The 23,112-nt window shown below is 41.6% G+C and overlaps 1 protein-coding gene across 1 annotated transcript in view; it reads left to right on the top strand.

Annotated features, from left to right (window-relative positions):
* ppfia2 (PTPRF interacting protein alpha 2) overlaps positions 1 to 23,112 on the top strand; it is a 130,046-nt gene that overhangs the window by 67,214 nt on the left and 39,720 nt on the right. The window contains 2 exon segments of the mRNA XM_029461695.1: positions 20,251 to 20,298; positions 20,300 to 20,353. Coding sequence (XP_029317555.1) covers positions 20,251 to 20,298; positions 20,300 to 20,353 — 102 coding nt within the window.

The raw sequence follows: 23,112 nt of genomic DNA, 5'->3' as shown, positions 1-23,112 counted from the left end.
GGACAGACAGTGGGAGAACTTGGGAGGGATATAAATAGCAGCTTTTGTAGGCTAGGATTCCCTGTCGGGTTGGAGCCAAGCTCGCAGCAGATCCCGCCAGCTGATTAGCATAGACATGCTCCCGTGGCTGCGGATGCAGATGTCGTATCTGTGTCTGTGTTGTGGGGAAACAAACCTTGTTCCTCCAGTGTAGACTCTTATTTGCATTATATGTGTGCGTGTGTGTGTGTGTGTGTGTGTGTGTGTGTGTGTATGTCATGGCCACAGGAGGACGGAGGGTATGAATCCACTCTGAGACAGCACTCACTTGTATTTCTTGTATTGTTTGATGTGTTTGTTTTATTCCGAAAGAGACTAATGGCCGATAGCACAAACTGTCAGGGAACATCAGGCTGATGTGTCAAGTCCTTCAGACGGGAAAAACCAGACTTCAATCTTAACCCAACATATTGCATCAACACAGCATTACAATGTGAAAGAGTCAGTAACGTCAGCAGATCATTGTATTCACATTATGCAGACATGATTCTCAGCTTAATTCTATTTCCTCCGGCACGTAAAGGTTAGATTTCCTGCTGCAGAAGGACACTCATCACTGCAGCTTACTGTAAACACGGTCTTATTGTGATGTGGACTGTTCAAAAAGCCGTTATGGTAATAGAGAATGGATGGAAAGTGCAAATGAGCTTCTGATTATGCACCAGGGTCCTTCTGCAATAGTACAAGAAATCAAATAAAACAATGAACGGTCTTTAAATTAAGCGTTTCCCAATTGTGTGAATCCTTGAGGCCCCACAGTCTGCAGCTGGAGTGCAGCTTCTTGGTGCGTGAAGCAGTCTGCAGGAATGTGTACAGGGGCAGCAGCGGATACAAACACGCTCGTCACAACATCGCAGGTTCTTTAAGTAAAATTATATATATTTTTTTTATTTTATTGTGTAATTTCTCCGTTATTGTTATTATTATATATATTTTTTTAATATATATTTTTTAAGAAAATAATGCAACTATTTTGATAATCAAATAATATTTTTTATAATTTGTCAAATATTTATTTTTCACAATTTTCTGACATTTTATCGACCAAACGATTAATCAAGAAAATAATCAAGAGATTAATGAATAATATAACTAATTGTTCGCTGAGTTATAGAGGGCGGTTATTTATCACACACTAAGCTTTGACTGGAAGCAACAAGTGATCCTGAGTAACGCAGGAGATCATCACCTGGAGCAGATAAAGCACGACACGCTGAACGCTAGAGTTTTATGGATGGCAGAGTTACTGGTTACGTTACGGCTGCTTCCCAACTACACACCTTACAGCAGCGAGGTTGAAGTCTTCCAGGCTGACTGGAAAGTGTGATTTGTGGGTCAGCATGGGGGATTTACTTTGAATGAAGAGCACATCCTCCCAGTTCTCTACATTCTGCTCTCTTGAGTCGCTCAAGGTCAGCCCATCCTGCTGCAAAGTCAACCATCACAACCTGAACAGCTTGTTGTATCTGCGTGTGTGTCTAACATCGTGTCGGTGTGTGTGCACTGTGTGTGCACTGTGAATGATGTTGTGCTTAATAAGAAGAATGAGGACTATGAATGAAATATGAAACAGAGAATTATCGTGTCTTCTTGTTTCCTCCTTTGTTCATAGCAGTTCTCCAGAACCGTATCTGTGTTTTACCCTCCTATTCCTGCAAAATTATAATAATAATAATAATAATAATAATAATAATAAAATGGACACAAAAAGCTTTTATCCGGAACCTGAGTGGTTTGGTTGACAATATGAAGCACAATTTGCATTTAGAAATATCCTTATCGACCACTTATTGCCGACTCCTACATTCTTAGCTGCAGAGCGGCAGCGGCTTGTGTACATTAATTCAGTCTGGCTATTGGTTGGAGAAGAAAAGAAAGCCACTAAACTCCTGCTTCTCTGAGTTTAACGCGGTCTGTAAGTCTTGCAGGCATGAATCATTACAACACTTAAAGTGTAGGAAGTGAACAAGCGGACTCATAAATCCTTGATCTTTGATTACATCACAAACAGCATATAATTCAGGATTATTCCAATAAAGGACACTTGCACTGTTAAATAAGTCATATTTCACCGACTGTGGCATTCATCTGGCAGCCCAACAGCAGATGAGAGCTTCTGGTGCCGTCAACCTACTAACGTCTGCAACTTGAGACAGAGCTGGCAACCCAGTAACCGTCGAGGTTTGAGGCAGAGTTGGCAGCAGCCCTCTTAACCCAGGAGATTTCTGACGCATATTTGACAAGCTCAGTGATCCTTGAGATTCTCAGACGCATATCTGGCAACGCGTCATCCCACCAGGGCTCCATCCACATGGTGCATCTTGATCTGGCAACGCGACGGCCTCCGAGGACTGCAGGGAGCAGACTGGTGCAGAGGATGGAGCTGGCAACCCACCAGGACCGGCCACTTTCTGCCGTCACATGTTTGGCCTTTTGTTGAATTCACACAAGGCAGCTATGACAACAAAGTTGTACGCTTGGAGTACTTAACAACTACTAGTATGGCATATACTGTAGTTGCACATATTTTAGTTCTTATAAAAAATTCACAAAATGATACCCTCGTCTCCCCCCCCCCAAAAAAATACATTTTTAAATATATATATAAATACAACTGAATATGAGAAAAGTACATTAAAATGTGTAAAAATAAGATGTATTTATGTCATATTCCTGCACGACTAATTAATAACTGTAATTACAGTATTTGTCATAAAGAGTGGGATGTTCATTTCTGTGTGTTCATTGAGTTCTTGAAGCCTCTTGTTAAGAAGGTCAGATGTGTGAGGCTCTAGAACAATGGGGCAGTGGAACAATAGAGAAGACTTGTACAATCACGCTGCTTTGCTGACTCGTGATTTCCTTTAATGCCATTGTTTTGCAGTATAATGTGTATTATGTTAGAACGCAGGACGAATTCATACACCTGCCACTTTAGTGTCATCTAAACCCTTTTAAAATTTCATAGAGAGCTTTCAGTGTCAGAGAAATCTGACGTTGACCCCTTTTTATAGATCAACCCTAACCCTAATGTATTATTGAAACGGGCTTCGAGTGTTTCTCTGTCATACTTTCCTCGACGCTGCGTCCTGCAGCAGATCAGTCGTCCTCTACCCTTGACGTGACCCCGTCATCGCAATAAGGTGCCACTTAGGGAACCTCCGCACTTGTTTGTGTCGATGCCGTAGTGCTTCTCGGTTTCTGTATTCTGGTCTTACATGCTGAAGTACGGTAGTGTGCATACCTCGGGGGCATAGGAACGTGGTTAGAACTTGCAGAGCATCTCACCTGTGTGTGATGTGTTTGATGTATCTGCCTGTACATGCTTTCAGGGAATACGTATTGGCACTTCTCTCTATATCGGAATATGTGGAGCATGTAACTTAAGGTGTATGGTGAATTCTGCCCTGTCATGCTTGTGTAGCACATACTGAGGGATGTATTCCCACGTCTACCCTTCAATTTCACCAAATCTGTTGCCATGTAAAGGCTAATAAAAAGCTTCACAGAATAGTTCTTTACACAAACTAGCACATTTGGTGCCTCAGAATATGAGTGAATGTGTTTGCTGTCGCCCTCTGAACGCGTGAGGCAGGACTGCAGCCTGTGATGCTCAGTGAGAGATGGAGGGAGGGCTGCTGTGAAGTAATCCTTCCTGCTGCGCCAACACAGCCCAGTCCGAGCCCCGGTCAGAGCTGCAGCGAACACACAAAGACTTCCTGGGTGCTCACTTGCCACTGCAATGACCGGAGCATGTGAGGATATTAGTGAGGGCATGTTGGGGCCGAGAACACGTGCAGACTACATGTGTTTTATAGTTACCTCTGCCATTGTTCTTGTTTGTCTGTTAATCAGCAGGATTACTGGCCCCATGTTCATGAAACTTGGTTGAAGGGTGTAGCATGGACCAAGGAGAAACCCATTACATTTTGGAGTCAGTGGGTGGATACATGCATTATTCTTCCCTTATGGAAACGGCCTTGGCGGAGCTTTGCGCTCTCAGAGTGCCTTTCTAGTTGATGCGTTTACTTGGAGCTTTTAGAATGTTTGTATTCGGTCTGAACTATTACTTGAAAGTAATGTGGTAGCTCACTCCACTCTTCCCTCCCTCCTTGAGATTCTGCCTGAAAGGACAGGTTTAAATGAACGTGTGCTGCAGAAATGTTTATCTGAAAAAGAATCTAATACTGAGTTCAAACATCTTGGCATTGAAGAGCTCTTCCGACCACATTGACCTGCCGTGTGCACGTGAGGGAGTTGTGTCTCGCAGCATGTGAGCTTTGTGTCGAGGCGTGATGGATGCCGCTTGTAACGGGACACTGGGGCCGAAACTCAGGCAAGCAGGCAAAGCGAAACATCTAGCCACCGAGTCCTCGAGGGTCTCGGGGACGTTAGCCTCCCAAGGACAACTCTCTCAGTCTGTGCACCCTAACACACCATCACCTAAGTGTGTGTGTGTGTGTGTGTGTGTGCTGCATGTGTAAGTGCAGCTTCCCTACCCCTGTCCTATAATCTCTCTTCAGCACTCACAATCAGTCCAGACCAGGCAAAGGAATGCTGCCTCATAAACAACAACTCATTTGAAATTCAAAACTACTACCGTGCGTTATCGCCGCTTCCTGCTGGACCCAATCGCAGCCGCTTTCTCACAAAAACAAAAGAACACAACTGATCACTGCGGGTCGTTGCTCAAACGTCGACGTATGCGGTCAGCACATACACTGCTGGACTTGCATGTTCATCGCCTGGGAGTTGTTTGTGTGTCCGTCCACGTTTCCTTATCTCAGCACCTATGCCTTGGCTGCCAGCATTATCATCCCATTGTGCCTCGGTCTGTCTTAATGTTTGATTTCTGCTGCGCGTTGGAAGAAACGAGGACCACGATTATAAGCTCGGTTTGTTTCGCGAATGTGAACTTTAAATGGACAGTGTTCGTTCACATACAGGAGAGAGAACTGTTTTGATCAGTGTGTGTGTCTCTGAATGCTGTTTCCTGAATGCAAGCTGACTCTCAGGTGGTCTACTTTGTGCCACAGACCTTTATAAAATGCCAGAGATTCACAGCACCAGGCCTTCTACACTAATTCATTTTGAACAGAGCCGGAGGCCATTTGACTTTCAGTGTTTACCTGCAGAAAATACTGGCAGCGAGGAAATACTAGAGTGTATTTGTAACAGCACGTCTTCTCCTGTAATCTTCTCTGCCAATTAATTATGTACATACTTGTCTGTCCAAGTAGACGTGATTAAATATACATCCAGGTATATTTTTCTCAGAGATCTTAAGTGTATTATAAGGAGCCGCCGTATGTCATCGCCAGTGGTTTGACCTTTAAAAGGCAACACTGCTGCTACAAGACGGCATGGATGACACGGGAGTATCAGGCAGGGATCAGTGATTATCTTAATGGATATTTCTGTGTTTTCTTTAACCAACTTGCAGTCACCGTGCCACGACTGTGTTTTTTCCGTTCGATTCCATACAACTCATGCGATCTGATTGAGAGTTTGAAACGGCGGGAGAGAAGGCTGGACGAGAGCGATAACGCCGCTGGCACAAAGGCAGCTCAGGTGACTGGAGAAGACGAGAGCAGGAAACGTTTTAATCGTGACCTTAAAGGCACCGACTCTGTAAAACATCTGGCCATTAGTTCTAGACATACTGTATCATATGATACTAAATACTAATACTATCATATGTATTGTAGTCATTTTCAAACTGTTCAATGACCTCTTGTTGTATCTTGACATACTTATAGTTTAGGGTTTTATTTCTCCCGTTCTGCCACTAAATTAGCCTTTTTCTTCAATTTAGCAGCAACATCTTTTTCCAGAAGTATCCCTGAGGATGATACACTGACCTTATTTTCAATGGTTTTACAGGGACTACTTTTTCTGTAGAACCTTGTTTCCTGCAGTGGGTGCCTTTTTTTAAGGTTGGGCCATGGGTGCCCGCAAGATTTGTTTGTTTTTACACATTTGTAATAACCACTGCTTAAGAAAAAAGGCACATTTACATAAAGTACAGTACGAAAGTGAAAAATAATTATAAACTCCAGAATGTAATAGGTTCCCTTCGGCCATTCTACACCTCCTTCACCTCCTTTCATGAAGATCGGGCCAGTTTTTTGCTTAATCCTGCCTGACAAACAAACAAACAAACAAACAAACTGAACCGCAAACGGTAATGAGAAGAAATAGTGCAGTTATTCCGCACCCGACCAATTCAAAGAGTTCAAAGAGATGCTTTTAAATCTCAACCCTCGGTCTGAGAGGACTGGAACATTTGTTTGTGGAAGGTGAATTTAATTAAATGTCACCAAAGATCTTCCGTTCACCTCCATTGTATTGCGGTCGCACATAGTTGTAAATCTAAAAAAGTCTGCAGATAACACGAAAACTAACTGCATGGCTGGATAACACGAGATAAATGTAAATGAGAAAGAAGATTTTGAAGCAATAAATGTGAAATGCCAGTGATTGAAGTGTCCCTCCCTGCGCACTACGCTGCTCTAAAATGCCATCCTCGGTTGAGAGAGGTTAATTATTAATTCATGCCGTTTGATATTTACAAGCCATTTAGCTTTAATGCTGTGTCCAGGACCAACACTACACCACACTGGGTGTTTTACAGGGGACTATAAACTGGCATTACGTGATCACCTTGTTGGTTTGAGGTGCCATTAGACGACGTTCTCCTCGTCGGTGTCGTCAAATAGAAGCAAATGTTAACGCATGCGTCTTAACTTGTACACGCAAGAAACAAATCCCCCTTGAGAGCTATAGAAGCAGTTCTACCTCTGTGCAGTAATTTCCCTTTAATCTAGTCTTCTTCTTGGGCAGCATAGTTTTACCCATATTGGGATATATTTCAGAGGATTCTTCCATGTAATCTCTGAGTTTTAGATTGCTTTGCTTTCGAGGGTCTGTGATAAATGAAGGCGAGGTTTAGGTCACTCGGGCCTGCAAACTCCCTGAGGGGCCGAGATCGCTTTTCAGCCTCTATTTTAGATAAAGCCCCAAGACCACAAAGCAGGTGAGGAGGAGAAGGGAATGTCAAGGGGTCAAGAAAGTACAAATGACCTAATTCCATGTCTGCTGCATTCGGCGACCAGACTAGTTTGAGAGGGAGTCACTGCTCTCTGCGTGAGCCTGGATATCTAGCTCTCTTCCCTCTAAAGCAGCTTCCCGCTCGTTAGTGCGTAGTCCCTTAAGATTCCAGCGATCAAGCTTTCCCGATCTTACCAATGTTTTTCATATCAGCGAGAAGTGAACATCAGACCTCCTTTGATGCACAGAGGGTGTTTTGTTTACCATTCCTGTCGCTGGATGTTATCTGCATGGGCAAGGATTGAATCATCAATGCTCCAAAGCCCACCCCTCTCTCCCTGCTGTAATCTTTGCAAATCCCACCACTTGTCAGATGAAGTTTTCAAATGTGGCATCACGCCCGCACCAAAAGGCTCAGTTGCGCACTTGGTTATCTGTCCTAACTAAAAAATTGCCATGCTTATCTGGCAACTGGACTTTGATTTACAATACCACACCGAAGCTCATGTTCAGTGGTGTCCAATTCATCTGCTCGCGCAGTGGAGCAGCCATGGGTTTTCTTTTGAATGGATTCGTCTCATTTCAGGCGCTTGGTGCTGTAGAACTAACTGTGCCTCAGTGGGCCTCTGTTCAAAGTCCAGCCTCATTACACCCACGCACATAAAGCCTCAGAACAAAGTTAGGCCTGAAACAGTCGCTCATGGTTTAGCTGATTGACGGAAAATGAATCTCATTGCTTGTGTCTTTGTTTGCATAGTTTTCAAATGTAACTTTTTTTCCCTCTGCATTGCATTGTGGGTCCATCAACACAAAAGTCTTTTGCATGACTCTTATGATTATATTACATTTTGACAGTTTTTCACATTACATACAAAAACCTGATTAGATTAGTTGTCACGCGTTCCACCCACTATTAGTTTGTTTTCATTTGTTTTCACCTTGTCAGCAATTCTCTTATCATTTCAGATCCTGGTTCATCCTCACTGCCTGCAATCAACTTATTCCCCTCACCTGGTTTCCACAGCCCCATCTCCTCACCTGCTTCTCATTCCCTCATTAGTTCTCTCAGAGGATATATACCAGTTCTCTCCCACTTGTTCCCTGCCAGATTGTCTTGTATTTTCCTGCCAAGCTCTCCAGCGATCGTCTAGTTTACCTGTTTAGTTTTCCTGACTTGCCCGTTTTGACCTTGCCTGCCTGTTTCTGGACTCCAATTCTTCTGCCTGTCCCTTACTGGATTTGTTTGCCTTTTGGACTGATTCGCCGGTATTTGACCCTGCCTGGATTACTGAGTAAACTGAACTATATTGTATTCTGCCTGTCTCTGTGTCGTGCTTTTGGGTTCAGTTCTGTCTGTTCCAGCGAACCTTACATTAGTGTGTAGTATGAAGATCTAGGACAAACCTAAAGGCCGGTTGCGATATGATTTTAACCCTCGGTATGCAAAACTCTCGCAAGGCGATTAAGGCTAGGATAGGTCGTCAGGCAGCAAGTGTCGCGAGAGTTCTTGCCAAGCTTTGAAAATCAAGGGTTACCATGTAGACACGACCCTAAAGACTCTGCGGCAAAATTGTACTTCCTGTTTGTAGAATTTTTGATATTGACATTGTCCTCTATTTAGATATGTTCTGTGTGTTGTAAACCTTTGCATAAACTGTACAGACACGTATTGCACGAAGATATTTTACATAAAATTCTTCAAGCATAGCACCACGCACATGCCAAATAATGGCATTTCTGAGTAGCCTTACTTATCAATGATAACTTATTATGACCTATAAATAAAAGTACTGGAATCTGAAAAATAGCATAAGGTTCAAAAGGCTGATTGGTAATGAAATGTGCAGTTAGTTGTGGCCCTAGACAACTAACTTGGAAAGAACATGAACTATTTGTCCCCTTTGGAGCGCTGTGCTCTCCATGGGTAATAGATGATGGATGGTGTGACATTTCCGGCCATGCTTGTTTGCGTGTTACATAGCGATACGCAGCTTCGTTGCTGCCTTATGCGGCATTATTGGAACCAAATGAGAAAAGCGTGACAGAAGAGTACAGGTGGAAAACAGAGAGTGGGAATTCTCATCGGGTGATAAAACGCTCTCCCCCTGCCTGACCTTTTTAATATGGGCACAGTATCCCTGTGCATTGCAGTGGCATCAATTTATGTCAGGGAACCATACATTAGAGCTGAGCGTGTCACGTCGAGAGCTCCTGTCTTGGAGAAGGGATGCCCATGAGATACTTTCATAGCCTCATTCTCATTTCCCCAATGTAAGGCAAATAATCCATTTTGAGATGAGGCTTCTTTTCCTCGAATTTGCCCTCAGAAATTCTCAGACACACACACACACAAGTCCAGGCAGATCTCTTACATGTAAGCGGAGTTCTTCTGCACTGACGGCACTTGTTGTTTGCTGTCCAAGGTGCATCAGACAAAAGTTCTCCGAGACACAAAGGAAGTATTTTGTTATTGTAAATTCCTAATTCGAAGTTTCCTTTTTAACAATATCATCAACGTTCTTTAACATTCATAGAAAAACGAGAGTATAATTTTACCGAACTATAGGTTTACGCTTTGGCCCTCAGTTTGGTGTGACGGTTGGCTCTACATACTACATTACCCATGAGCCTCAGCAACTGTTGCAGTGTAGAAGAAGCTAATCAGAGCTGAAGCAAATTCAGAAGGGTTGGTTGTTACAATTAGAAACAAAACATTCCCCCATAGCTGCTGGATGTATCTCGCATTGACCCAAATTCTGAAAGTCATCTGAGTTAAACTGACAAACGTTCTTCTACTTACTTTTGTGTACTCGCTTATCTTTTGTACTGATGATGGTCATGTCCATTCAAGCCTTGAAACTGCTTTTACTTCCATGAAGTACAAAGTAATCCCCCCCCACACTTCACTCCTCCATGACTATACCACATTTCCACTTATTCAATCCTAAAAAGCTTAATTCCCTTGAATGTTGGAGGTTAGAGGCTGAAGGCTGTGGCTGATGTTGTGATGGGAGGGTGTGGAAGGTCCTCATACAGGAGTTCAAAGGGATCAAAATTAGTTATTAGGCGCTGGAAGGGTAGTAAATTGTCAGGCTGTAATTTCCACTCTCAGATTTATGACTTGGCCTCAAGGGGCCTTTACAGCGTAGAGACGACCCCTCTTACCTCGCCAGCTAAAGGTTATTGTAAATCACACCCCTCCAACCCTCAATGCCATCAAACTCTCTCACACAAACACCCTTACTGACCTTTCATTTACCTTTTTTGGAGGGTTTGCTTTCCCTGAAATAATCATCTGCCATGTACAAGTTGCTGTTTTTATTCTGCTGTTCTGGTCATCAGCGCTGTGACCTGTCCTCTGCTGCCCTGATACAACGTCACATCATGCAAAGTCCATTCAGGACAACCCCTCATTGTCCTTCTCAAGAACTGTCTCTTTTGTCTCTTTTAGCGCGTTAGTTAAACACTTTGAATGTCCAATTCCAAAAATAATCACAGGCAATCAAGCTGCATAAAATCAATGCATTATTCAACCGAGAAAATTCAGCAGTTTTCTTTTTATTCATGGCTGACTCGTTTTAAGTGTATGGTTAATTGTGAATGATTAATTTCTGCTCGGTTCATTATGGGGAAAAAAAACTATCAACCTCCGGGAAGTGCCATTAGATTTTATGTGGAGGACGTGAACAAAGAGATATAACATCAGACGCACATAGTGCTCTATCGAGTGTATTGTGTTGCCTGTGTATGGAAAGCAATACAATTCAGCTTGATGTTTTTTACAACGGCCCCCTACAGCTTCTCTGTATGTATATTGAATCATCTTACCGTGTGCTCTTTGGTTAGAGCAGCTCTTTGAAGTTGTGATGGCTTTACAAGCTGCCAGTTTCTCTTCCGAGAATAAAAAGACGAGTGAGCTGACAAACACTGGCATATTCATGCCTTAAAAAGATCTCACATAGGTAACCGCAATAATTTGATTGTCAGTAGTGTTGGTGTGTCCTTGGTGTTACTTTGACAGGTACACAGATTAAAGGCAACTACATGGCTCCTGAAGAGGCTTCATAGAAGCACGTGGCTGTTGTCGTCGTCGCCCACCTTCAACAATGTCGCTGTAAAGAAGAAGACGTGCTCGCTCAGCACAGATAACCTTCTTGAATATTTAACGCTGAGGAATGAGCCTGCTGGCTTAGCATAAAACTTGTGTGCGGAGGCTGTCCCTCAAGGTCTCTCTGGCTCCTCGGTGTCCGATCTAGAGTCTCTATGACCGATCCTTCTTCATCAGCAAGATGTAGGCCAAGAATGGTGCTGGCACCAGTCTTGGGTGGACTGCTGGCTGTTGCAGTTATGTGACTGATGCAATAGAGGTCCATTCTCTCTTTAACCAACAGCTTCAGAAAAGTCCATTTGTAAAAACCTTAAAAACAAACTCGTCCATGAGTAGACGCACGCCTCCTTATATGCGGTAATATGGTTGAAAGAAAATAGTTCCTACATGAAACTGCTTACATGATTGAGCTGTTGAGTTTTCCAAATGTATTTGTTTGCCGCTTTGAGCAGCGCCAGTGAAGTACAATCTAGTTATATTATATTGGAGAGAAGGCAGACATCTCTACAGGCGATATCTCCAACACTCCAAAACACTCTAGATTGATAAATAGCAATACAGGTAAGAGGAAAAATATGTATCTTTCATTATGGGGTGAATTTTCCTTTTACAAAACCTTCTTTCCAATTCCCAACACCTATTGCATGTGACTTGAAAGAAGATGTACAGGTTTAAAACATTTTGTAAATATATAGATATTAGATACTTAAGTAAAACAAACAAACTGCAGGTTTTCATTTATCTAATTTGAGTGCTTTACCCCGTTCACGGAGATGATAGTCCATTTTAGTGCAGCGTCACTCCTTAGCATGTGTAGACATTTATTAACTGGCAAATGCAGGCATTCTTATTAATAGCAAGAGGCTCATCTCATCATTTATTTATAACCACCCTCTGTCCTGCCCTCCCTATGGTCTCAAACTGTAAATAAAACACTTTATCAAATATTAAAGAGCTACAGTATAGTGGAGCTCTCTGAAACTCACATGTAGTAATTTAAAAAATCACAACTATCACAATGAGGCTTCTGTTTGTGCTTGTTGCTCATTATCCGATACTTTCCCAGAGTGTTTTTAATTTGTGCATGCATTCACAAAGACCTCCTTTTTTGCTGTTTCAAAGCTTCTCGCTATGCAAGTTGTCAGAATGTGCCTAATGTATTCTTCGAATCTGCTGTTGGTTTCAGCTAATAGTGCTCATCATCTATTCCCTCACAAAGATTCCCGAGGCTTGGCCGGTAGCGTTATCACACGGATGGCACTTTGGGTTTTTTTTTTCCCCGAGCTCCTTTCTGTGTTTCATTTGGTGAATCAGCGTGCCGTCAATCACGCCAACGCTTCTCCGTCTCTCCTGAGAGGGATTGCCAGGGTTTGTTTCTAACCTGCAAGCATGACTCTCTTCCATTTAAAATAATAATAATAATATAGCTGTAGTTTGGATCCTGAGGGAGGAAGCCATGTCCACCATCTCACTTAGAGTTTACCTTCCAGGCAGACTCCATGCTCACACACACACATACTCACACACTACCTGACTTATTGCAGTATAGGCAGTTTGTACAGGTAATGAGATGTGAGGGAGAATGGTCCAGAAGGTCATGGGTAAAATAGTGCTAGAGAGAGGCTTGTGGACTGTTATACCTCCCAGTTGTTAGAATGGACTATGAAATAAAGCTGCAACACTTGGCCAATGATAAAACGACCTTGGAGAACATTTGAAAAGAAAGTGTTAAACAGCTCACACACTGTATTCGCCACAACATACTGTAGCTTACACTATTGCAGATGCTTTTTCCTCATTTAACAGTCGACTCAGCAATCAGAACCTCCTCATTATCCAAACCACAGTTGTGCTTTTGTTATGAGACGCCGCTGCTGTTCACAGCTGGCCAGCAGTTGGAAACAGCGAGGAATGTCAGCACTGCTCTTATCACTTCCCCTGAGGGACTTCTCAAACGTCCTCAGGGCACCCACAGTCTAATGTGTGTGTGTGTGTGTGTGTGTATATAGACTGTACATCACCCACTACCTCAGCACAGCAGAGGTGAAAGTCCACTTAACTTGTACATTAAAGATGCTCTGTCACGCAATCCCCAACATGTTCATCTTCACCTTTTATTTATATGCTCTTTTCCTCTCCGTGCTCAATGAGTCAGGATTTCCACCACAGTTCATATTCAGCCTTTTGCTTCTCTTTATCTTTTCCGACTTGCCATCCAATTTTCAGGTGTTTTATGAGAGCAGCGCCTGGAGGCGGCGTTTCCTGGGAATACAAATTCACCAGGTTGTGTTTTCCTTGCGAGATAGAGCAACAATAAATATCATTGAAGGGAAACAAACTTCCATTTGTTACATTTTCAATGCTGTGAATAATTCCGTGTTGCTGGTTAAGCATAAGTTACATATTTGTTATGTTTTTGTGTGTTATGGATGTTGCCAAACAACTTGCTTATACGGTATAAAAGACCACAAGCACAGTGTGATCGGTTGAATTGTAATGTCGTAAAAAAAAAGGAATTTAGTTCAAATTTAATACATTCTTTTTGTGATTTTGTGTCAGAATATAGTCTACCGTAGTTCATGCTGTCTACTGCATCAACTAATAATCTTACAGTACAACTATAATAGAGCATAAAGACGCTAATTGTTGCCAGGTTTTAGATATCAGATATGAAGATCTGGACAGGAAGCGGTTAGCTTAGCTAGCATAAAGAGCATAAACAAGCTAGCTCTCAAGGCTCTCTCAATCAAAGTATAGAAATAAATAACTTTTTTTGTGCAGATTAAACAAAAAGATGTCAATTAATGTGTTAATTAGTGAGTCGTAGAGTGCAGGACGGTATATTATTTAACTTTAGAGAGCACTAAGCTAGCTGCTCCCCCCTGCTCCCTGTCTCTTTGCTAAACTAAGCTAATCGCTTCCTGGCTCTAGTTTCATACTGGACACAAAGATATGAGAGTGTTGATTTATTTCATCTAACTAATCTAAAAGGAAGAAATTAAGAAAGTGAGAGTATTTCCCCAAATTGAAATAGTTAATGTGGAAATGCTTATCTAGAAACACTGCTAAAGCCTTCTTTTTCCTATGATTTATTAGCCTGCAGTTAAGATTCATCAGCGAGTTACTTTTTAAAGCGTTGTCTTGTCTTGTTTGATGCTTGTCTGAGCATGCCCTTTGATTATTTTCTTAACACTCCCTCCCAGCCTCTGTGTGCTTAATTAAAGTGGGTGTCAGCATGCTAGGTTATAAAATGACTGAGCTAACACCGTGTGTGTCTCAAAAAACCAACATCCAGTTCCATTATTTATTATTTCTTGTACATCTCGCATCTGTAACAACTTCTCTCTGTGGCTTGGAAAGATAATATCTGTAGTTTAGAGCTGAGATTTAGTGGATATTCTGGAAGCCACTATGTGAAATGTTGTTACAGTGGATCCCATAATCTGTCAGGTTCCTGCCAGCGTGGCCTTTAGGAGGAGCCCGTTTTAAAAACATCCCTGGGATCATAGCCTTTTCTTTAACTCCCCTCTAAGAGAAGGGATTGCTCTGAGATGACTGGTTTAAAGAAGAGCTCCAGAGGGAGGGAGTATACTGTAGGAAGTTGAAGCTTACCAGCAGTGTCGGAGCACTAGTAGGGGATTGTTGGGTCTCATAGGCATTAAAGCAAATGATGCAATTTGCAGAAGGGTTTTTTCTTAAGAGGAGGTGACTGCAATTAGCTACTCTCCTCTGGGAGGAAGATTTGTGAGCGTTAAGCTTCTTTTTTTGTGCCTGACCTACTGCACCAACCAAGTTTGGAAAATGCAGCAAGGCAAAGAAGTATTGTGTTCTATAATGAGACAAGAGCTTGATCTATGTAATCTTTTTCTCTGTGCTTCTTCTTCTGTTGTGTTGTGTTGGTCCGTTCTAGGTCAATTCTCTATAGAGATGACTTGGTTACCACGCCAACACTTTTTCCTCCATATCTCCTGTTGCTATGGTAACAGACAGGGTCATTACAGTTGACCTGATCTTCCTCTGTAGATCATCTTGTAGTTAACTCAGCATGCTCTTACATATAATACACACATTTGTCCTGACAGTTTAACCTTTGGCTTGTTGACTTTTGTATTAGGTCTTTATTGGTCTTAGTGATGTCAGGCCTCGTTGTGTCTGTGTGGTCACCAGTGGCATGATATGGTCATGTCACTGCTTCCACAGCGATATAATCCCAGGTTAAAGTTTTATCAACTAAAAACTGTTGTCCCTCAATGCTTTTTTTTTCCCCGGGCAGCAGGGCTGTTGTATTGGACTGAATGAGATGACACGTGTGTATCCAATAAACTAGCATGAGCATCAAACTGTGGCGGGCCGTGCATTTCACACCTAGGCCTTCAGTGATGTCCTACACAGTCCTACCTGAATTATTCCACCTCTTAATACCATCATTATGACGCCATGGCTATAGAAACTATACATTTAGACAGAAACGCAGTATAACCGGGCGTTGCATCACCTTAACATAGTCAGTACAACAGAGTTATATTAATATTTCCGAAGCATTTATAATCAATAAATCGGCATTTACAATTAAGAGTGTTAAACTACGAGCTTTAAGATCGCTAGGATACGGTCCAAACTTAAAAATAAAAGGCGCTTTTAAGGGATTAGTCTACAAAGTTTTATTAAGTCCACTAAAAGTATCTGAGCTTTAACAAGTGTGTTCACTAAACAGCCTACGCCTGCTAGCTGGCCCCGATGTCGCCAACTCGAAATCTGATTGGTTAACGCCACAGTTTTGTCTCCGTTCACTTTAAGCTACAGGCGCCCGCACTGTTGATTCTGAAGTCATCAGGGCAGATCTCTTGGACCCTGGCAACACATTATGGCTGAAATATGATTGGATAAAAGCTCTAACATAAAGGCCAGACCTCCAAATCTCCATCTGAGGCTGGAAGCAGTGCAACCAAGAGGAAAGCTATGAAATGAAGAGAAAAGACTATGGGGAATAATTTAATGCATATTTGTGGAAGAAAATATATCAAAATTAAATGTATATTCTGATGATGTTTAGGCCAGCAGAGAAGGCCTTGCTGGCCCTGACGGCCCGCCACTGGCACCAAATAATGTTAATTCATTATGAGATAATTAAACACACAGATGGGATGATTTAGTTATGATCTGAAGACAACAAGGCCAGAAACATTTATTACCACTCTGGGCTTCCACATTTGTGTAACTGCTTCCACAACTTCCAGCTGCTCCAATTAGAAAGCTGCAACAGCAGCCTGCAGCAATCCACTTGGAAATGAAAGATGCTGAAAGATCCCAAAGCCTTTGGTGATGATTGTAGATTGATTGGCTGATCAGCCAGAGTTCATATCATGACCAAAGCCTTCAAGCTCTGGTATTTTACACCATGAGGAAAGAGAGGCAACGTTCCTTTGCCTGCGCTGCACGTTATGACCACCTTTTGATTACAGAAGTAAATCCACTTGACTTCTTCGAAGCCTTCACTCATAATACAGAGTGAGAGTCTGTAGTAATTTGGGGATTTGCATGGTGTCTGTGTAGAGGATTTGTTGCTCTATAAGGTCTATAAGGATTTGTTGCACCGCTGTAGCTATGAGACACAATATTGTCACATCCCTGGAGTTTGAAAGTTATTGTCCTTGCCTCCTGAAGGGCAGATGGTGTACGGATTCAGAATTACAATGTGTACTCGGATAGACTCGCTGGTTGTATTTATCTGACAGCTTTTGAGAAGTGATTTATGATTACATCATTATTGCGTACTGTTGTCCCTCCCATTCTTGTGAAGGGGATATCTCAGGAACTCCTGGAGGGGATTTCTTCATATTTGGCCCAAAGGTCCACGTGGACTTAAGGATGAAAATATTAATCAAAGGTCGCGGTGATCTCACAAAACACGTTTTTAGAATTGGTTCTAATTATGACATTGTGACAATTTCACACACATGTCTAAAAGGATAAAATAATGAAGTGATGACATGTTGTTCAGACATGGATGTGAACTGGAACTTGACTGATTGGCGGAGGTACTGTATACAAGGTGGCAATTCTAATTCATTATGGATTTGTTTGTCATGTATTTTGTTAATTACATGATTAAGTGTTTGGTCTATAAAATATCAGAAAAAACTGATAAATGTCTGTTGTGAGTTCCCAGAACCAACGGTGATATCTTCTTATTGATTTTGTTTTGGGATCATCAGTCTGAAACCCAAACATATTTGATTCATAACAAGAAAACTGAGAAACTCAACAAATCTGGAAGAAAAAGTGTACATTGTTTTTTATTATTTTTAAAATGGTTGATTATTAAGCTTTTTTCTATCAATATTTTAGTCCTTAAGTATTTTTCTGATATAAACAAAGTTAATATTAACTGAACCTATTCCTATTGTATGTGTCAGTTCAATACTCAGCATACTGAACGCTCAAAGAAATACACACTTTTTTTATTCTGAAATCCAACACAGAGCATGGTGGTTATTGTGTCACATCAACTGGTACTAAATCAAAATATAGCATCACTCAGGAGTCACATTGGGACATCTATAACTGAAGTTTGATCCCTTTGTTCCCGCCTGATGTGACTCGCACCAGAGAGGTGTCTGCTCCACGCTTAATTTAGATCGGGATGACGGGGACAATGGTTTGAAGTGTTCCTGAGCGACAGGCTGTCTCACCTCCTCTGATGGTTGTTTACTAGTGTTATTGCCGCATGCATACAGCTCAGAATCCCTGAGTGAGTTTGTGAATCCAAACCGTGTTTAGGAAAACAATACCGCTGGGAGACTTGTTGTTGTGGAACGGGTCTGGAGGGGAGCAGCAGGGTGATCAGGCAGTAATTGGTGTATAAATGCAGTTCAGGCGTATTTAAATCTTTTGTCAGTATCCATCTGCAGAAAATGGACTGAAACACAATAAGAGAGCAAAGCTGGTGGTCTGGCAGAGCAGACCAAGGAAATGTCACGACAGTCTGGTGCTGTTCAGAGTTAGTGGTGCCATTAACCGAGAGTTCGGTTATTTGGTGTTTCAGTGTTCATTTAGATGTTTATGTTTTTGCACTAAAATTAAAATGTCGTCTTCTTCTTCTTTTTCAGATTATTTTCCCTCCTATTCCTCCTTCTCTTTATTGTTGTTTCTCATCTTCTGTATCATTATTGTTATTATCATTATTTCCATCATCATCTTTAATAGTAACAGTAGTAGTAGTAGTAGTAGTAGTAGTAGTAGTAGTAGTGTTATTGTAGTAGTAGTAGTGTTGTAGTAGTAGTAGTAGTAGTGTTGTAGTAGTAGTAGTAGTAGTGTAGTAGTAGTAGTGTTGTAGTAGTAGTGTTGTTGTTGTAGTAGTAGTGTTGTAGTAGTAGTAGTGTTGTAGTAATAGTAGTAGTAGTGTTGTAGTAGTGTTGTAGTAGTGTTGTTGTAGTAGTAGTATTGTTGTAATAGTGTTGTAGTAGTAGTAGTAGTGTTGTTGTAGTAGTGTAGTAGTAGTGTTGTTGTAATAGTAGTAGTAGTAGTGTTGTAGTAGTAGTAGTAGTCGTCGTCGTCGTAGTCGTCGTCGTTTGTTCTCGTCGTCGTGGTTGTTGTCGTCGTGTTGTCGTCGTCGTGTGTTGTTGTCGTCGTCGTGTTGTTGTTTGTCGTCGTCGTGTTGTTGTTGTCGTCGTCCTGTTGTTGTCGTGTTCGTCGTCGGCGTGTCGTCGTCGTGTTGTCGTTCGTCGTCGTCTCGTCGTCTCTGTTGTTGTTGTCGTCGTCGTTGTTGTTGTCGTCGTCGTTGTTGTTGTCGTCGTCGTCGTGTTTGTTGTTTCGTCGTCCTGTTGTTGTCGTCGTCGTCGTCGTGTTGTCGTCGTGTTGTTGTCGTGTTGTTGTCGTCGTCGTCGTCGTTTGTTGTCGTCGTGTCGCCGTCGTGTTGTTGTCCTCGTCGTCGTGTAGTAGTAGTAGTAGTAGTAGTAGTAGTGTTGTTATAGTAGTAGTGTTGTTGTTGTAGTAGTGTTGTAGTAGTAGTGTTGTTGTTGTAGTAGTAGTGTTGTTGTTGTAGTAGTAATGTTGTTGTAGTGTTAGTAGTAGGAGTGTAGTAGTAGTGTTGTAGTAGTAGTAGTAGTAGTAGTAGTGTTGTTGTTGTAGTAGTAGTAATGTTGTTATAGTAGTAGTAGTAGTGTTGTTGTTGTAGTAGTAATGTTGTTGTAGTAGTAGTAGTGTTGTAGTGTTGTAGTGTTAGTAGTAGGAGTGTAGTAGTAGTGTAGTAGTAGTGTTGTTGTTGTAGTAGTAGTAGTGTTGTTGTTGTAGTAGTAGTAGTGTTGTTGTTGTAGTAGTGTTGTTGTTGTAGTAGTAGTAGTGTTGTAGTAGTAGTGTTAGTAGTAGTAGTAGTAGTAGTAGAAGTGCCACATTTTATAAATGACCTACCTCCTCATCTCCCACATTTTGTGGGCGTCAATTTAATCTGCACATTGAAGTTCAGATCAACGAGATTATTTATTATTTCTGCCTCTGAAAAATATTAGTATGACTAAAACTGCAATCTGCCGTCCTGATGCAGCCCAGTCCCACCCAGCAGCCACACAAGTCTGTCATCTCAGCTGTTGTCCTTAGTGCCGTGCTCGGTGTGTGTACTACTACTCCACAGTGAATACAAGGCTCAGTCCTCCCTTCACACACACCACAACTGGCACCGTGCCTGCAGCGCCGTATAGAGCCAATCCTCTTTCTCCCACAGATTACCATTAGACCATTCAATCCTTCCCCCTCATTGTACCGTGGATTGAACCTTTGTTCCCAGATGTGATGGCATGCCTGACCTGTTCTTAATATAATACCTCTTATTAGATAAATGATGTCAATAATCACATCTTAACACAAAAGAATAAGACATCTGTCACTAAGAAACTAATAGAACAATCTGAGTTGTTTTCACTGTAAGAGGGGAGATTATTTATCATGTATTATTGAAATATTCGTTTGAAAATGTGAAATAAAACCTGACATTTGTCTTTGATGCTTTGTACAACGATGCTGACCCGTGTCCTCTCTTTCCTACTTGTGTTACTCAGGAGTTTGCTGCGCTGACCAAGGAGCTGAACACCTGCAGGGAGCAGCTGCTTAGAGAAGGAGGAGGAGATCTCTGAGCTCAAAGCCGAGAGGAACAACACCAGGGTGAGGACAGCATTGACATGCATTGTTAAAACATTTACTAAACTGATTTTACTGCCACCAAACTAATCTGATTTATCATGACAATTCTCTGAGGCATTCAGTGCACAAAGAGAGACAATCAGTCAATGTTGTTTTGACATTTTCAACCACAAAATAGGTTTATGACGATGCTTCTTTCTTCCATATCCAACCCACTTATATGTGCATTTCACAAGTTTCTCTAAAGTTTGCACAACTTGGCCCAAATGTTCATGTGTGCTGCAAAAAAGCCGGCTGCACACTGCGATAGCTTGTGAAAGCTTAAGCTATCTGTGGGGTACGGTTTTAAGGCTGTAGAAGCACTGAAGCAGCCATGCGCACCGTCTGTTTCCAATGCACAAACATACCTCATTAGCTTCCACATTTCGCCTGAGCGTTTTTCCACTTACTTCACATGGATGGCTACTCAACAGTAAAACTAAGTCCAAATGGCACTGATGCCCGGCAGTGTCCAGGTCAAAGTATTTGAGGGACAAAAAACAAACAACTGAAGACATTAGCGGATCTGCTCGATTTTGTGGAGCCGACGGCCTGTATCTTCAATAAAAAACATTTCCTTTTTAACGCAGTAAGCGCACTCTGCTGTTGACAGATAAGACCCTGTTTTCCATCCCCACTGCTGATTAAGTGTGGATTTTCAGTCTTGCACTATCTGTCTGAGTGGAGGCAGAAGATTTTAGCACAACAGCGACTGAGAAAAACAGAAAGGAGGGAGGTGAGGCGCAGGAGACAAGTCTTCGTCTCTCTCTCACTTTATTATCACCTTGAATCTTCCGATCGGCAATTAGCAAGCGATTTTAATTGAGCTCGGTTTTGTCGCTGGGAGGCTTTTACAGTTCATAATCAAATCTTTGAAGGCGTGTGCAGGCAGGAGCTGACAACAGATGTGACGACAGTGGAGAGACAGGTCAACTCTATTGGTTGTTGAGACAAGCACTACATCCAAATGACGTATTTATAAACTGGAGTCATGCAGAGATAAAGGATTTAAATGTTTACCGAACAGTGGCTGAAGTCAGAACTCGGAGTACACATTCACTTCCTGATTGATTCAACAGTGGGCATTTTGTTGAGTGTGCAGTAGTACGTCTGTAGACATGATGACTCCTGGTAAGACTCCCGGAGACGGTTGAGACAAACAAGAGAAGAGAACACTAAGTGTACAGGAGAGATGTGCACAGGGTCTTTTTTTCCGACAGCTCTGCATGTAGAGCTGCAACCATTAGTTGACTAATCGATGAGTCGAGCGACAGAAAACGAATCGCCTGCAAATAAAATGTTTTCTTTCTGCCCCATCCTGCAGGGAAAATAAGACATTAGTTTTGCTTGAGAAATATTATGGATTTTGTCCCTGTTTTTCTTAAAGTTTGGGTTGTTTCCAATAGCAACGGATACAAACCAGATGCTCTGTCTGACTTGATTGTATTGATTAGATTTGGATAAAGGACAGCAATTTTGCTCCACTTTTGTTTCTGTTTGGAAGTATACATGTTTACTGGATGCAGGCTCAAAGGAATAGTTTAACTTCTTGTGGAAATGTGCTTTCTTGTTAAGAGCTAGAGGAAACGATCAGCACCAGTCTTATGTCTGTACTAGGGATACCTGAAATTTAGTAGGGAAAATACCCAAAATCACGAATACCCAATTCAATTCCAAATAAAGGATTGTATTTTATTGAAAATTCATTCATTTTTAAATGAAAGATTGCATTTGAACATATCACACTAACATTATATGTTAGAGCTTGGACGCAGCATGATGTAACTCAACGAAACCTCGTTCGGTGTTGCCAGATTGCATAGTTTTTTTTGCCCAATTTTGAAAATTATAAGAAAACATAATTACCAAACATGCTAATAATAATTTCATGCTCAAAAACACAGATACAAAATTCAGTAATTTTCGTTGTATCCACTCTGTTATTGTTTTGAGAAACATTTGATTGACATGTATTCAATCACCCTTAGGGATAGAGGAGGATCTACTAGTTTGACGTCATCACTATTAACATTAACATGGCAGATTGTGTATTTGGTTGTCTGATAGCCTATTGATCTAACATTGTGTCGTTGGTAATTTGATGAAGATATAAAGTGCTTATGATATGTTTTCTACCGCATATGTTTTGCTTTCACACGGGTTTCTGACAAGGTTATGATTGGGCTTTTATTTTATTTATTGAATTGTACGGGTTTTAACTTGTTATTAGGCTGGAAACTGTCTGATCTGGCAACACTGACTTCGCTCTTTTAACGTTTTAGCCTTTAGCTCAGTTATTTAGCTAAGCAGGACTGCGCTGCCCAACGTCTGCGTCCCAAACTCATTTTCTACCGACGACGGGACGCCGTTAGTCTCGAGCCCCCCGGTACCTGAACTGTAGAAAAAAGAGTAACTTTACCTTTACCGTGGCATCGACTTGATACCGAAGTATCGGTTCTCGTGACAGCTCTAGTCCGTACCCTAACTATACAGCTACCGCCAGTAGCCGGTTAGCTTAGCTTAGCTAGTTAGCATGAAGACTGGAAACAGAAAAAACAGCTAGCTTGCTCTGTTCAGAGCTAACTCAATTATTTTCATATAGATAACGTAACATCTTTACGTGATGCTTATGATGCACAATGTTTTTTTTTGTACTTCTATCACTAACATAAACAAAGATGAGTATAACATTGGATTAATGGATTTAAATTGTCACTCAAACTCCCATTAGACCCTTTCTG

The sequence above is a fragment of the Cottoperca gobio genome, chromosome 23 (genome assembly GCF_900634415.1).
Source record: "Cottoperca gobio chromosome 23, fCotGob3.1, whole genome shotgun sequence".
Classification (NCBI taxonomy): domain Eukaryota; kingdom Metazoa; phylum Chordata; class Actinopteri; order Perciformes; family Bovichtidae; genus Cottoperca; species Cottoperca gobio.
Note: the sequence above shows the minus strand (reverse complement) of the source record. Positions and strands in the feature narration are given on the sequence as shown.